The sequence below is a fragment of the Epinephelus moara genome, chromosome 2, assembly GCF_006386435.1.
Source record: "Epinephelus moara isolate mb chromosome 2, YSFRI_EMoa_1.0, whole genome shotgun sequence".
In the NCBI taxonomy this organism is placed as follows: Eukaryota; Metazoa; Chordata; class Actinopteri; order Perciformes; family Serranidae; genus Epinephelus; species Epinephelus moara.
In genome coordinates, this window is record NC_065507.1 from 37788496 (window position 1) to 37803057 (window position 14562).

The 14562-nt window shown below is 39.5% G+C and overlaps 1 protein-coding gene and 3 non-coding genes across 4 annotated transcripts; all 4 read left to right on the forward strand.

Moving 5' to 3' along the window:
* Positions 1–5049: 5049 nt before the first annotated feature.
* rps3 (ribosomal protein S3) lies at positions 5050–12988 on the forward strand. The gene is made up of 7 exons (XM_050066375.1): positions 5050–5141; positions 6396–6526; positions 7314–7407; positions 8039–8133; positions 11469–11656; positions 11881–12084; positions 12912–12988. Exons 1-6 carry the CDS (start codon positions 5112–5114, stop codon positions 12078–12080), a joined length of 738 nt encoding a protein of 245 aa, XP_049922332.1. The 5' UTR covers positions 5050–5111; the 3' UTR covers positions 12081–12084; positions 12912–12988.
* On the forward strand, positions 6684–6833 carry LOC126383244 (small nucleolar RNA SNORD15). The gene has a single exon (XR_007569122.1). It is a non-coding gene; the product is annotated as a small nucleolar RNA SNORD15 (small nucleolar RNA).
* Positions 7703–7852, forward strand: LOC126383292 (small nucleolar RNA SNORD15). Its single transcript, XR_007569137.1, has one exon. It is a non-coding gene; the product is annotated as a small nucleolar RNA SNORD15 (small nucleolar RNA).
* Positions 12324–12473, forward strand: LOC126383303 (small nucleolar RNA SNORD15). Its single transcript, XR_007569142.1, has one exon. It is a non-coding gene; the product is annotated as a small nucleolar RNA SNORD15 (small nucleolar RNA).
* Positions 12989–14562: the final 1574 nt, after the last annotated feature.

Genomic DNA, 14562 nt, shown 5'->3' on the forward strand with positions numbered 1-14562 from the left:
TGAAACCATGACTCAGGTTTCTTTGGTTAACTAGACTTGTTCTCTCATTCATTCTTAATTATCCTGACCCAGAAAACACTACTAAGCTATGATAAACACATGTTCGGTGTCTTTTGGATGGAAAACCAACCACACCCAACATAAAAAAAGCATCACATTGCCTTTACCAGAGAAGGTGTCTGTCAGGATCATCACATGTGAGGCTTGCGGCCAAATTGCTTTTTGGTCATCAGGGTATTTCATGTTTGACAGCTGCAGAAAATGAGGAGACAGAGCAATTTCTTAAAAAGGGTGCCAAGAAAGTCATTTAAATCTTTTATTGGTGAATTCTAAAACACTGATGAAGACAGATCCCTAGTTTCATCAGTTTCATCTTCTTTCTTTGTCTTCTATTTAACAGTTTCTGAGATGCACAGATAACCATTAACACGATGAAGGCAAGGCAGCTTAAACAAAAGTGATCATCATTAACAGGAAATTTCAACACCAATTTCAGTGCATCTTAAAATGAACAAAATACCATAGACACTCAATCAATCAATCAATCAATTTTATTTATAAAGTCCAATATCACAAATCACAATTTGCCTCACAGGGCTTTACAGCATACGACATCCCTCTGTCCTTATGACACTGATCTTCTCTGTGTAGTTCCAGTTTTAGTACAGATGCTGTGTCAGATTGACAAGTACCAATCTTCTCTGCGTGCTGAGTCAGGACGACCTTTACTAAACTTGAAACAACACAGAGAAGAATGGTCGTCCCAGGGGATTCCACCGCAAGTAAGTGTGAAGACAGTGTCCAAACTTGTCCTCCATCCATCCCTCGCTCAAATGCTGATGCAGCCATGGTTCCAACCACGAGTTCACAAGCTCACCATCGCCACCTTCTGGGGCTCAGGGGGTAGAGTCACACATAGATCAGAGCCAGGGATCTTTAAAAAATGCCTTCATTTGGTAACCAAAATTTTAAACTATAAACACAAGAAGTAGGGGTGTAACAATAAACGTATTCGTATTGAACCATTCGGTTTGAGGCTTTAGGTTCAGACACATTGCAAACCGATATGTTGAACTATCATTAAATTTTGAAAATAAAATGTAGGCTACAGCTTAAACTGTGTTTCATACAGTGTTCTCAGTGCCACTGCGCTCAACAAGGCAGGCCACATGACGGAACAGGCAACATGCTGTCTGACCCTCCCACCCCCAAACCAAAACATTCTACCACAGTGAGACATATTGGGAGGCAGCTACGCTAAGCTAGCTCGTTGCAAGATGGTTAGTGACACGGTTATCAGGCTAAAGATAGAAGTTCCTACAATAACCTACAGGTCTGGTGTTTGGAGCCACTTTGGTTTTGCTGTGAATTATGAGAGCGATGACGAGCGAGAGTGGTGGATAACAAAAAAACCTAAACACTAAGCCAAAATATGAGCTACCTCACAGCTGCAGACTCTTCTTACCAGCTAGGCCAGTAGTACAGTAGTACAGTAACATACAACATCACCACGCTGAAGCACAAGCCACCGCACGGCCACAGACTCTCTTTAGCAGCAAAGCCAGTAGCACACACAGTCACAGCGCACACACCCCTAACAAGAACCAACAAAGTTTTAAACTTAAAGCAGTCCCTCATTCTTACTTGCTGTCATTTTCCTTTAATTTCAGATGAACATCACAGCTCCCCTGAGTTGATTGTAGGGTTATTTAGATCAGCTGTTGTGCAGGGTGTGGGTTCTGACTCCTCAGTAAGAATTGAGAGCAGCTTGGCGCACGCATTTCTCCTCTGGATCAATCGGGTTGTGACGGCACCCTTTCTGAGGGATTGAGAGAGGTGAGAATGCACACCCAAGTCACTCTGATCCTTCATCAGTCTAATGCACACCTCATGTTAGCAGTCATTTACAGTTGCAAGCTCTGTTCTCTAGGCCTCTTCGAGCCTTCTTTGCTGTTCTGTTTGAGGGTGATTGTGTGCTGTCTGAAACTTCAGTGGAGGAAATGTTTAAGAACACATTAACTCTCGGTCACCTGCATCTTGGCAATGGTTAGTTTTTTCATGCAAGAGTTTTTGCGTAACAGTCACCTAATGCCCACAGGCTTTATATAGTGATTCTGTTTATTGGTTAATTTCACTGAGAACCAAAATACCCCCTACCCCCATAAACTGTATCATCAGCCTGCACAGTTTAACGATGTAGTGCATTGAGTGGCTCTGTAAGCTATGTGTATAGGCTCTGTTGCTATTCTCTTCCCCCTAAATGCAAAAGTACAGTATAAATCCAGCCTTATTTTATTTTATGGATTTCTTTTGTCTGTTTAGGCTCAGCCCGAGGTCAGCCCATACAGACACTGGTGCGGGATACAGCCACACTGACTGAAGAACAGCTCATCTCAGCTATGATAAAATCAGGGCAAATATGCTTTAAAAGTCATCTAACACATACTATGGCAGTTACTGCTCTTTTCCAGGCGGTGTCAGATTTAGCAAACCATTTTAGTTCTCACTTAAGATTTAAACTGTTCAGTGTTAGTGAGGAGGCATTTGCAACATGACATCATCAAAGCCCCTCAAAACCATTGTATTTTGGTTTATTCATGTGTTCATCTTGAAAATCCAATAATGCTGTCTTAGTTTGTGATAATATCTTCAAAACCAACTAAATAAACCAACGCCAAGTATAAGAACATAAGCAGAACTAGAAAATTTCTCAAGACTTTGAATGGCAAAGCTGTGAATGTCTTCTAATTGTGTAGCTACAGTGTCAGACTTGCATTAAAATTTGAGCAAAAATGATCTGAAACAGACACTGATGGGTGTACAGAAAAATAACCACCCACGCAGAGTTGATATCTAACTCAAGTGTTGGGTGTGCAGTCCTCTAATAGTCTATACCTTTCTGTAAAGATGCTGGTGTAGCAACTGCAGTAGCTTTTTTTTAGATAAAAACACAATCATAAATCATTAAGAAATGTTTGTCCTTCACTTTGTTTCCCATCACTCAGAGACATATGCTCCAAGAATACTGCAGTTATTTGACAGTTAAAATAGAACCACATACCTCTCTTTTCCAATTCCAGCCAAGACTGAAGAAGTTCACTTTAAAATAATGAGTAACATTTACACATGTAACTCTGACATTGCAACCTTAGAACATCTTTTTTTTTCTCTTTCAATTTAGCTCGGACCTTTGGGGACTTTTTCCAATATTGGTTGACTTATGATGATTAAAATGGTGTGCAATTGGAGGACAAAAATGCAGAGTTTGGGATTCATAATTTAATTATTTTGGCAAAATACATTATTCACAATTTTTTTAAACTAGCCCCATATTTCTGCAATTCTAAATAAGAGAATTCTATTACAAAATATGTAAAATGCTGTAAAACTGGAAAGGCCCTATGTCTTTATGAATATATGTGTACCTTAATTCCTGAATGACCACTTTTATTTCATTCATTCATCTTCTAACCGCTTCATCCTCTTGAGGGTCGCGGGGGGGCTGGAGCCTATCCCAGCTGACATCGGGCGAGAGGCAGGGTACACCCTGGACAGGTCGCCAGACTATCGCAGGGCTGACATATAGAGACAAACAACCATTCACGCTCACATTCACACCTATGGACAATTTAGAGTTATTAATTAACCTAGTCCCCAATCTGCATGTCTTTGGACTGTGGGAGGAAGCCGGAGTGCCTGGAGAGAACCCACGCTGACACGGGGAGAACATGCAAACTCCGCACAGAAGGGCTCCCACGCCCGGGATCGAACCGGCAACCCTCTTGCTGTGAGGCGAGAGTGCTAACCACCACACCACCGTGCCGCCCACCACTTTTATTTATTTATTGTTTTTCATTATTACTTATTTCTGTTTTGTAGGGTTTTTTTTCAGTTATATTGATACTGCAATCTGTGTTCAGTGTCATTTGAAAGAAACAAAACCTGTCTTTTCCTGCCTTACCACCGGCCATTTTCTGTATTGTTATTTACAAAACCTAAAACGAATAAATAAATAAATAAAAAAACCTTGACATTCATTCTTCTCTGTAACTACAGTACACAAAAAACCCTCTTAAACTTTTCATTTTTCATCAACAGGTTCTTCTGGCTTGGGCACTCATTTACAAGCACAATTTCTCTTCACAGTGATGTTATATTCGGAACAACTACAGTATTTTATATAAGAACAAGTCATTATTTTATCAATGGTACCACGCTAGTAAGTCTGTTGGTTAATAAAGAAGGGCTTCTATACAACTATTTAGAATTTCTCCCAGTTACAATATACCAATAACCCCAAAATAATTTTTGATTTGACGCTACCCCATTTGGTATGCTATTTAAAAATATCAACCCCTCTCCTCCAAATCAGGTACAGAAAGTGTCATTTAAATTGATCCACATATTTATCCATCAAAACACTTAATAAAGAAGTTAAAGGGTGACACTGATGTTAATTGCTCTTTTTGTAAATTATATCCTGAGACATGCTCTCATTTATTTTGGTTCTGTACTTTTACATACGCATTGTGGAAGGATATTGCTAATGCTAAATTTACAGCTGACAACATTATCTCAGATTTTGGTATTTGCTATAAAAATGTATTTGGGTGCTATGATTACTGTAACAAAGATAATAATGCTTTTTTCTTTATTAATCTAATTTCACTGGCCAAATTTCACATTTAGCCTATAGCCTACATGTAAATTTACAAACTCTTTCATAAATGTTTGTATTTATGAAAGAGATGGACCAGTATTTGTCAATATATGTCATCCTCACAAAACAAAAAAGTTGTCTAAATGATAAATGTATGCAATATCTTAACAGTTCTCAAGTGAACCTTCTACAACATCCACTCGCGTCTTTATTTTAATTTATGTAACATCTGTTTTACTTTTGTTGTCCTCTTCTGTTTCGCACTGTTTTGTTGTTCTCGCGATGCTTAATTTGTATGTGTTTTATTCTGTTCAAATGTGTTTCAGCTGAAAATAAAGTTTATTAACATTTGGAGAAAAAAAAATCTGGCGTCACCGGAAGTTAATCGTCTTGGTATAAAAGCATTTCCGCATCCTCTCAGGGTCCTTTCCTGTCTACGGCCTTTTGGAAGATGGCGGTGCAAATCTCCAAGAAGAGGAAGGTTAGCACTATTTATCCACGTTTTACTTACACAGACGGCCGCTTCACACAAAAATTGTGTCATATTGTGTAGGATACAGCCGTTTCGTCTTCACTTCAGTGTTGGTCGAGCTTGTCCACCCCCGGTCCGAAGAGGATTAATCCAGATGCTGCCGGCGCTGCTTTCTCCTCATTTGGCTAACAGCTATCATAGCTGTGTTCTCTGCGGCCGGGGATGAGCTAATAACCGGTTTCCTTAGACACGAGTCCCTTACGAATTTAAAACTCAGTCGGGTTGTGTTCAAAACAATCGTACCCGACTTTAAAAGTTGTGCAATATTTCTGCTTAAACGCAGTGTTTGTTTCTCAGATCTTCTAATGTGGTTTAGTTAGCTGGTTAGCTTCACTGTCAAATGAACGGGGACCGAAGAAAGTCGCATAGCCGCTGTAGATAAACCGGCAGGTATTAGCACGGTACGTTTGATCAATCAATAATAATTAATGTAATATTTATTATTAATAAATAGGTAACGTTTTGTCAGTGTCTAATTGCTGCAAATGACAGTAGTGAATTTCAAATGTCTGCAAACGACCTGACAGCATCGTATTGGGTGTAACGTTATTAAAGTTATACCTTGCAACAGATTTGACATGTGGTTCCAGTATTTTAGGTCATCTAAGGGATATATATGATATACATAACAGTGTAATATAATATTCAATAACAATGCTACATACAATACAATAACACTAATATCATAATGTGTCACAGGTAGGATTCAATAAACTACTCAGCTTACATAGAAAAGTGTGTCAATCACGGCCCAGTTACTGGACTTGTATTTGGGAATGTCAGTGTGTCTTTATTTGTAAAAAATCGCTGTCATTGCATCCTTGTATTCACTGTCTGTGGAGATTTTTTCCCCGATTTTTTTTTTTTTTTTTTTTTTTTTAAAAAAAAAAAAAAAAAAGACATGACGGGCGTTTAGGTTGATGTTTCCCTTTTTAAGAGTGATGTCCTAAGCACCTCTGTAACTCATTCATTCCTGATTAAGGACAGGCGTTCTCTTGATTAAGTTCCANAAAAAAAAAAAAAAAAAAAGACATGACGGGCGTTTAGGTTGATGTTTCCCTTTTTAAGAGTGATGTCCTAAGCACCTCTGTAACTCATTCATTCCTGATTAAGGACAGGCGTTCTCTTGATTAAGTTCCACATTTTGTCTTCTGGATGATGGAGTTTCATCATAGGTGAGCTGTCACTGTCCTCTCTCCTTAGTTCGTCTCAGACGGTATCTTCAAGGCCGAGCTGAACGAGTTCCTGACTCGCGAACTTGCTGAGGATGGCTACTCAGGTGTGGAGGTGCGTGTGACCCCAACCAGGACTGAGATTATCATCCTGGCCACAAGGTGAGTGTTCAGACTGTATAATATAATATACATGGTGATGGAAAAAGAGTCATCAAAAGCTGCAAGAGTGACATGTTTCTGCAGAATTGATTCAGTGATGTTAAGTAAAGTTCACAACAGAAAGTGGCATCTATTGTATGGAGTCTTGTGTTTGACCGTTCAGTGAAGATACGATGACGAGTCGGAACAGGACTCAGTCTGGCTCTGTGGGTCACTGCTGCAGATTCACGTTCTGTGGTTCTGCTTCAGTTCCTCAGAGCAGTGAGTCCTTTTTGGTTGAAGACATTGAGGCATTTGTCTGAGAACGGTCGAACACAGTTACCCGCTGAATCTAACAAAGCGTTAAGTTAAAGTAGAGAACCTGGATATCTTTTTGAAGGCTTGTAACCAAAGCAAGATGACTTTGTTTTCAAAAATTGCTAAATTTTAAAGTGTGTATATAAAGCTTATTTAAACTAAAAAAAAAAAGGAAATTAATGTTAACCGAATTTTATTGAAAAGTTTCAATTATAGAAACGTATCGAAACCCCTTTTTTTGTTTTGCCCTTCCACAGAGGCTTTAAGTTGTTTGTACAAATTATTCCAGGACTGAGGTATTCTGTAAAACAGATTTTGTTAACACATTTTTATTTAGCATGCATTGAAGCAGGTGATAAGAGCACACCTGTCAAAAGGTTACAATTTCATGATGTTCAGCGCTGTCCTACAACGAAACTGATGCTGTTGATGGCTAAATGTTTTGCTTGGGAATATTGTGTAACCCTGAGTGTCTTAAATTGTCTTTAAGGACCCAGAATGTTCTGGGAGAGAAGGGCCGTCGGATCAGAGAGCTGACCGCTGTGGTCCAGAAGAGGTTTGGCTTCCCCGAGGGCAGTGTGGAGGTAAGAAATTTCAATTTAATGCAGCTCATTTAAATATCTTAATGTTGAGGGAGAAATGTCATAACAATATTTTTAAAATACTGTTAATTAGGTTTTATTACAGAAAATAAAGGTCCTCAATCTAAATTGTTTATAATTGATTGCACTTTTGGCTTAGCTGATAACTTATCAACACAATGCACAACACTTGTGTATAATTAAGTTTTTTTCCTGTAGTCAAATATTAAGACATGGAGTTTGTTTTAAAAATAAAACAAATGCAGGTGCAAAGGCTTCAGAATCTTGATTGTCCTCCCTTCAGTGATGATACGATGACGAGACAGAGCAAGACTCACTCTGGTTCTGTGGGTTACTGATTCAGGTCCACGTTCTGTGGTTCTGCTCCAGTTCCTCAAATCAGGGAGTCTTTTTAACATGAAGACAAAGAGGCATTTGTCTGAGAAGGGTTGAAGCACCAGGAGTGAAATGTATTATGAAAACAGAGCCAAAAAAGTTTAACCTCTCCAGCAGTACAAGTAGATGAGAGATATTGTGCATCTAAAGTTTAGGAGCTAATTTGCCCCAAACCTTCAATTTTACATTGGCAGCATGTGTAATATTTGACTTGTGAACTGTCTCCCCTCTCTCTTAGCTGTATGCTGAGAAGGTCGCCACCCGTGGTCTGTGTGCCATCGCTCAGGCAGAATCTCTGCGCTACAAGCTGCTGGGAGGCCTGGCTGTACGTAGGTAAGCAGTTCTATACAAAAACTAGTACGATTCAGTCACCTGCATTACTCATTCAACGTGTTACCCACCTGGTCTGCGTTTTATTGTTGTAGCTGTTCTTTATCTTGAAGATGACATGTAGCACTTGGACCCTAAAAGCAAGAGGATAGTCAGTATCTTTTAACTGCAGGCGTTCAACTTTAATATCTTGTACTCCTTTGCATCATGTACAGGGTTCCCACAGTCATGGAAAATAATTATGTTTCCAAGGCCCGCAAAACTCATGGAATAACTTTAAAATCATTAAGTTTTGGAGAAATCATGGAATTTTGTAGCATGTAATAAATTTGCAACAGTAATCTTTCATGGATAACCTTCAAGGTAGGTAATGTAAATTTATGGCAGAACATTATTTTGTAGCTGTTGGCATAACATGGCTGTAAGATGCGCTGATGTGTGATGATCTGTTTAGTATCGCGTACGCCTTTTCATTTTCTCCCTGTGTGTTTCATCTTTCCCTTAGTATTTGGCAAGAAAAAGAATATTGAGTCCATGAGAAATCATGAAAAAGTTTGAAATTTTGTCTATGAAAGTGTGTGGAAACCCTGCATATCATTAATGTTACTTAGCAAGCAGTTGTTGTGCTATTACACACCAGGATTTAGGCAATAGCCCACAGTGACAGCAAGTACTGCAGGGTTCGCACGAGGCGCTTGAACATTGAGAGGGGGGGGGGGGGATCAAGCACTGAAATACTTTGAAAATAGCCCCCTTTTTTAAATGAAGTGCTTTAAAAGTCCTTGAAATTTAAATAAGTGACGCTGGTGATGCTGTCTTATATTTTACTTTGACCAAAGTATTGGCATAAGAAATTGCTCAGCTTTCTTTAAAACTCTGACTGGTCACCATCTGGACCGGAGTGCACTCTTTTTCTTCCTTGCCTTGATCATGTCCCACCTGATATTGTGGTTTATTTTTAACTATGTTCTACTCCTAAAAACCCAGCAAAACAAGAATGTCTGTGTTGACATGGCAAAACATGACTTAACAAGCCAGTTTTTCATTTTAATTTCTTTTCCTCCCTCTTTTAAGTGGTGCTCTGATGTGATAGGTCTGTTGAAAACTGAAATTGAACCATTTCCTTGCACTTCTGATGATTCTATTTTAAAGATGATTTTTCCTTTCTTCATAATGTGTAGGCTACTTCTTTTGTACCAAGTTGACAATTCTGTCCAATATCAGGCAAGCACGGTGTCTTCCTTTCCTCCCCAGTTTGCAGGCAGTCAGTAGGTGTGTGGCAGGCTGGACGATACTGCTTGCAGAGCTCAGTTATAGTGAGTTTCTATGGTTACTCTGTTGTTTTGGCTCTGACACTCTCTGGAGTTCTTTGGATCTTCTGGAAGCACAAAAGTTGTAGACTATAGTGCTGTACATTGGTGGAAGAAGTACTCAGATTATCTGCGTTATCTGCTGCCAGAGCCAAAGCTTGTAATACAGCTTTTGCTGTGACTGGATGTTTAGGAAAAGAAAAGTATATTAATTTAGCACATAATCTTATAGCATTGTAAACAAAATTGGGTTTCTGTCCACAGTTGTAGAAAATCAGTCTCGTATCAGTAAGCAGACCGTAAACAGAGACTAGGTTTATGTTTTATAAATAAGCCAGACATGGACATTGAAGGTGGTGAGTATGACCTGTTTCTGCATAGGTGATTCAGTAAAGTTCTTAGCAGAAACTGGCATCTGTTGTATGGAGCATTGTGTTTGCCTTAAGGGTGAAGTGTTAAGTGTCTCAGTTTTGTCCATTTCTGCAACAGGACTGGTTCTGGGGGTGACTGGTGCAGATTCCTTTTTCGTAGTTCTGCTCCAGTTCCTCAGAGCAGGAAGTCCTCTTTGGTTGAAGACATTGAGGCATTTGCCTGAGAAAAGTCAAAGCAGCACACACAACGTGGTTGCATTTTTAAGTATAGAGAGAATTAAATTACACCCACCTGAAGCTCAAAGTTCTTTCTTGCTTTCACAGGATTTACTTAAAATATTTTAATTACAGAAATATGCACAGGTGGTAGCTACATCGCTGTTAAATCCTTGTGTTTAAACGGAGCTTAAAGCGGTCATCTTCATCAGTGCTGGATTCTTGACACATTCTTCATTTTCCAACAATAACAGGAAAGCAGGGTTTTTATGTCTGCGTTTGATCATGCTGTACCTACAGTGTAGCCTGATGCTCACCTCCCCAGAAATGTACCTATGCGTTGTCGGGCAAAGCAAAGTATTACTCCGTTATATTCAGTGTTTCACATGTCTAGGCCTTAACGTGTCATATGCTGTGCAGTAGTGTCAGAGAATATGCAATATGTTGTGAGCTTTGAGAAAAACACATTTGGTAGTGATTATTTTTTTTAAATCAGTTTATTGGTTAATTGTTAATGTTACCAATGATGGATTAAGAAAAGTGCTTACATTTTGCAACCCCACTAGAGATCAATGTTTACACCTCCATCTAAAGTCATTTTGAGTCCACACGGATGCACAGTCATGCCAACATACCTGTTTTACCAGGGTTTCAGGAGTGGAGCGAAGTACAACAAACTAATGTCAGGCGATGTGAAGAACAGGACATTGATTTAGAACAACCTTGGTAACAGCCTCTATCTTGTCTGTAGGGGTCACTATTATTGCTCCTTGTTTGTTCTAGCACAGCATGACAACAGTGTTAGTTCTGCCTATGGTGCTGATAAATTCCCCGCTGCACTCATTGCTCATCTTTTAATTTAACCAAGAAAATCCTTTTCATGTCCTGATGTCAAATGAATTCGGCAACTTGAACTGAGTGGAGGGGGCTGTTTCAAATGTCTAGACCCAGGCAAGAGTTATAATTGAGCCAATTTTTGTAACATTGCCTTGGTTAAGTGTTACTGTTGTTCCTGGCTTCATATGAGTAAAGAAAAACTCCGCTAGCTGCCAGGCTACTTAATGCAATGTGAAATGTCATAGGCTTATGCTAATAAAGTTAGCATGTTGTATTTGTGGAGGAAACCCGTCCAGCAAGACGGCTGTTTTGTGTGTGAATCCTATGAGTTGTAATGGAGCCAAATTTTGAACTATGAACCTATGGTTTAGGTGTTAGTTGAATCAGTCAAATTTCACTGCACTTTACAGAAGCTCAACACAGTGGCACAGAAACCCCACTGCCAACTAGTGTTTTGGAGATGTAGTTCCAGAGTGATGCACACACACCACTGCACAAGTATAAATGTTCACAGCAGCGTAGCCTACATTTGACTATGAATCAGCCTTACTCAATGATTTAATGGTTGCATGTTAACACTTTTCTTACCCCTCCCCTCTTTCAGGGCATGCTACGGTGTTCTGAGGTTCATCATGGAGAGTGGCGCTAAGGGTTGTGAGGTCGTTGTGTCCGGTAAGCTGAGGGGTCAGAGGGCCAAGTCCATGAAGTTTGTGGATGGCCTGATGATCCACAGCGGAGACCCCGTCAACTACTACGTCGACACAGCAGTCCGCCACGTCCTGCTAAGGCAGGGTGAGTACATCTCGACCAGGGACACGGCAGCAACATTACAGAAACATCTTTTTACTTTGATGTTTGATATTTGGAGGGTTTTCTGCAAAGTGTCATCAAAATATTATGTGACCTAATGACTGATTCTTTGGAGGATACTGTTTTATGCTGGCTCTGTACATCATAGCTTTGGTTTTTGTTGGTACTAATTCATGTTTATTGATGTGTTTGCTGGTTGTTCTCAGGTGTGCTCGGCATCAAGGTCAAGATCATGCTGCCCTGGGACCCTAGCGGTAAGATTGGCCCCAAGAAGCCCCTGCCTGACCACGTCAGCATTGTTGAGCCCAAGGAGGAGAACCTGCCAACCACACCCGTGTCTGAGCAGAAGGGGGCCAAGCCCGAGGTGCCCGTCATGCCCCAGGGAACACCTGTACCCACCGCATAAGAAGGTAAGAGTTAGCAGGGTCCCATCAACAGCAGGCAGGTTTGTGATATTAAAAGGCAGCCACCCTAAGTCATGTTGGTACTCTTTTTACTGAGTAAAAATTTAATTAGCTATTATATGGTGTAGGCCTCAACAGTGATCATAGGTGAGAAAATTATGGCTATGTTTGCAGTTAATTTGCAGATATCCATGTAATAGCAGCAAGCAGGTAATAAACAGTATAGTCCTTTTTTATTTTGGTCCCTTCAGTGAAGAAACGATGACGAGTCGGAACAGGACTCTGGTCTGGTTTTGGGGTTACTTCTGCAGAGTCATGTTCTTTGGTTCTGCTCCAGTTCCTCAGAGCACAGAGTCCTTTTTGGTTGAAGACATCGAGGCATTTGTCTGAGAAGGGTGGAAACAGCACACAAAGCTGTTTTAAAATAATTAAGGAAAAGTGAATATAGAGTCTAAATAAGGGTTGGTTAGTAACATGCCAACAAACATAGCAAAGTTGATCTACTCTCAGTAGCAACTAAACTACAAATGAAGCATTTTAAACAAACTAAGCTCAAGATAAATATGTTTTATTTCTTTATATACTAAAAATTGCCAGTAGGTTTAACCCTATGGGCCCGAACGACGCATAGTGCGTCCAAATTCACACCTGTTCTTCTCTATTGATTTTCTCCGCAACCATGCGTCATAGCGAGAAGCCACGCGTATCACGTGAAACAGCGGAATTGTAGCTTTCCAGCAAGACCAAGCACTTTTACTGTTTTGATCAGGAGGATCTATTTTACTGGAGTGATTTGAAGCAGTGTTGTAATTCATTTGTTTTGTCTTTTACAGGTTTTCAAACTTTCCACCAGATGGAAGCAAGACCCTCAGTTTTTTGTGTACAAAAACAATAAAATCTGGAAAATACACTTGAAGTGTTTTGGTCACTTTTTTACACATTGTTCACATTCTTGAGAAGGTAGAGAATGACAAACTTTATTTGATTTAAATACGAAGCTCAGGTTTCGAAAGTTAATGTTAAAATAGATACAGTAGTCAGATATCCCACAACACAATGCTCAAATGTGCCCAGCCCCTCAAAAAAGGTTATGTCTTTATTTTTTTGCCCACAGTGGAAATAAAACCTCATACTTGGGCAGGACAGCACTTAATAGGTTTTTTCAGCAGAAATTATGACGTCATAACTGAAAAACATTAGTAAGGCTGTACTTTGTAGCTTTTACTGTTAAGATAAATATGAAGTTCTGTAGAGATTATGATTATTGTGTGCAAACAGGTCTGTCTTCCTGCAGCCATGGGCACCAAGGTACCTTTAAAGGTCCAGTGTAAGATTTAGGGGGATTTAGTGGCGTCCAGCAATGAGGTTTGCAACCATCTGAAACTTCTTAGAATTCCTTTGGCGTTCATTGTTCAGGAGGATTTGTATCGTGACCTGAATTATCTACAGAGGTTTCTTCCTCTCCAAAACGGGGGATATTAACAAGTAAAAATAGACGAAAGCAGTTTCACAATAAAAAGAAATCTCCCTGACATTGCTCATTGCGAAGGGGCTGCTAACTAAGGTAACCAACACAAAAACGCCAACAGCCTTATTTAGAGCCAATGTTTGTTTTGTTTGTTCTGGACTACTGTAGAAATATTTCAGTGCTACATGGTGATCTCTAAAAACAAGGACCCGCTCACTATGCAGATAAAAACTGCTCATTCTAATGTAACGAAAACACAATTCTAATTTTAAAGTGATTATACACTGAAGAAAACATACTTATATTCAATTTATACCCCCAAATCCTACACACTTAACCTTAACCTGGTCTGCCTTATTTTTATTGACGAGGCATCCATGTACAGTGACAGCCAAAGAGTATGTTATTTGATGCACCCTTGTTGTCTTCTGTGTTTGAAATAAATAAACTTAACCGGCCGTTTGGAGAGGACATTTTCTGGTATTAGACTAGGTCAGTAACTATTGAGAGTATTTTTTTCCCTTTTTTGTTTACACTGGGTCAAAGTGACTCAGTCTGTCAGTGCAGATTATACTCAAGACTGACTGTGTGAAGTCAGTCACGAGTGAAAAGTGATGTCTCACTCTGCTCAGTTTCCTGGTACCAGAAATGCAGTCAGTCTGTTTTTTTTTTTTTTTTTTTTTGTTCAAAGCGATTCAAGCTCTTCTGTGTTAAAGTCCACATTTCTGATTTTACAAATCTTTTAACCCACCACTTAACCAAATGTCTATTTACTTTGTACTTGCGCCTATGTGTTGGCTAAATGTAGATCAATTTACTCTAATAACCGTATAACATACACTGCTCAAAAAAATAAAGGGAACACTTAAACAACACAATGTAACTCCAAGTCAATCACACTTCTGTGAAATCAAACTGTCCACTTAAGAAGCAACACTGATTGACAATCAATTTCACATGCTGTTGTGCAAATGGAATAGACAACAGGTGGAAATTATAGGCAATTAGCAAGACAC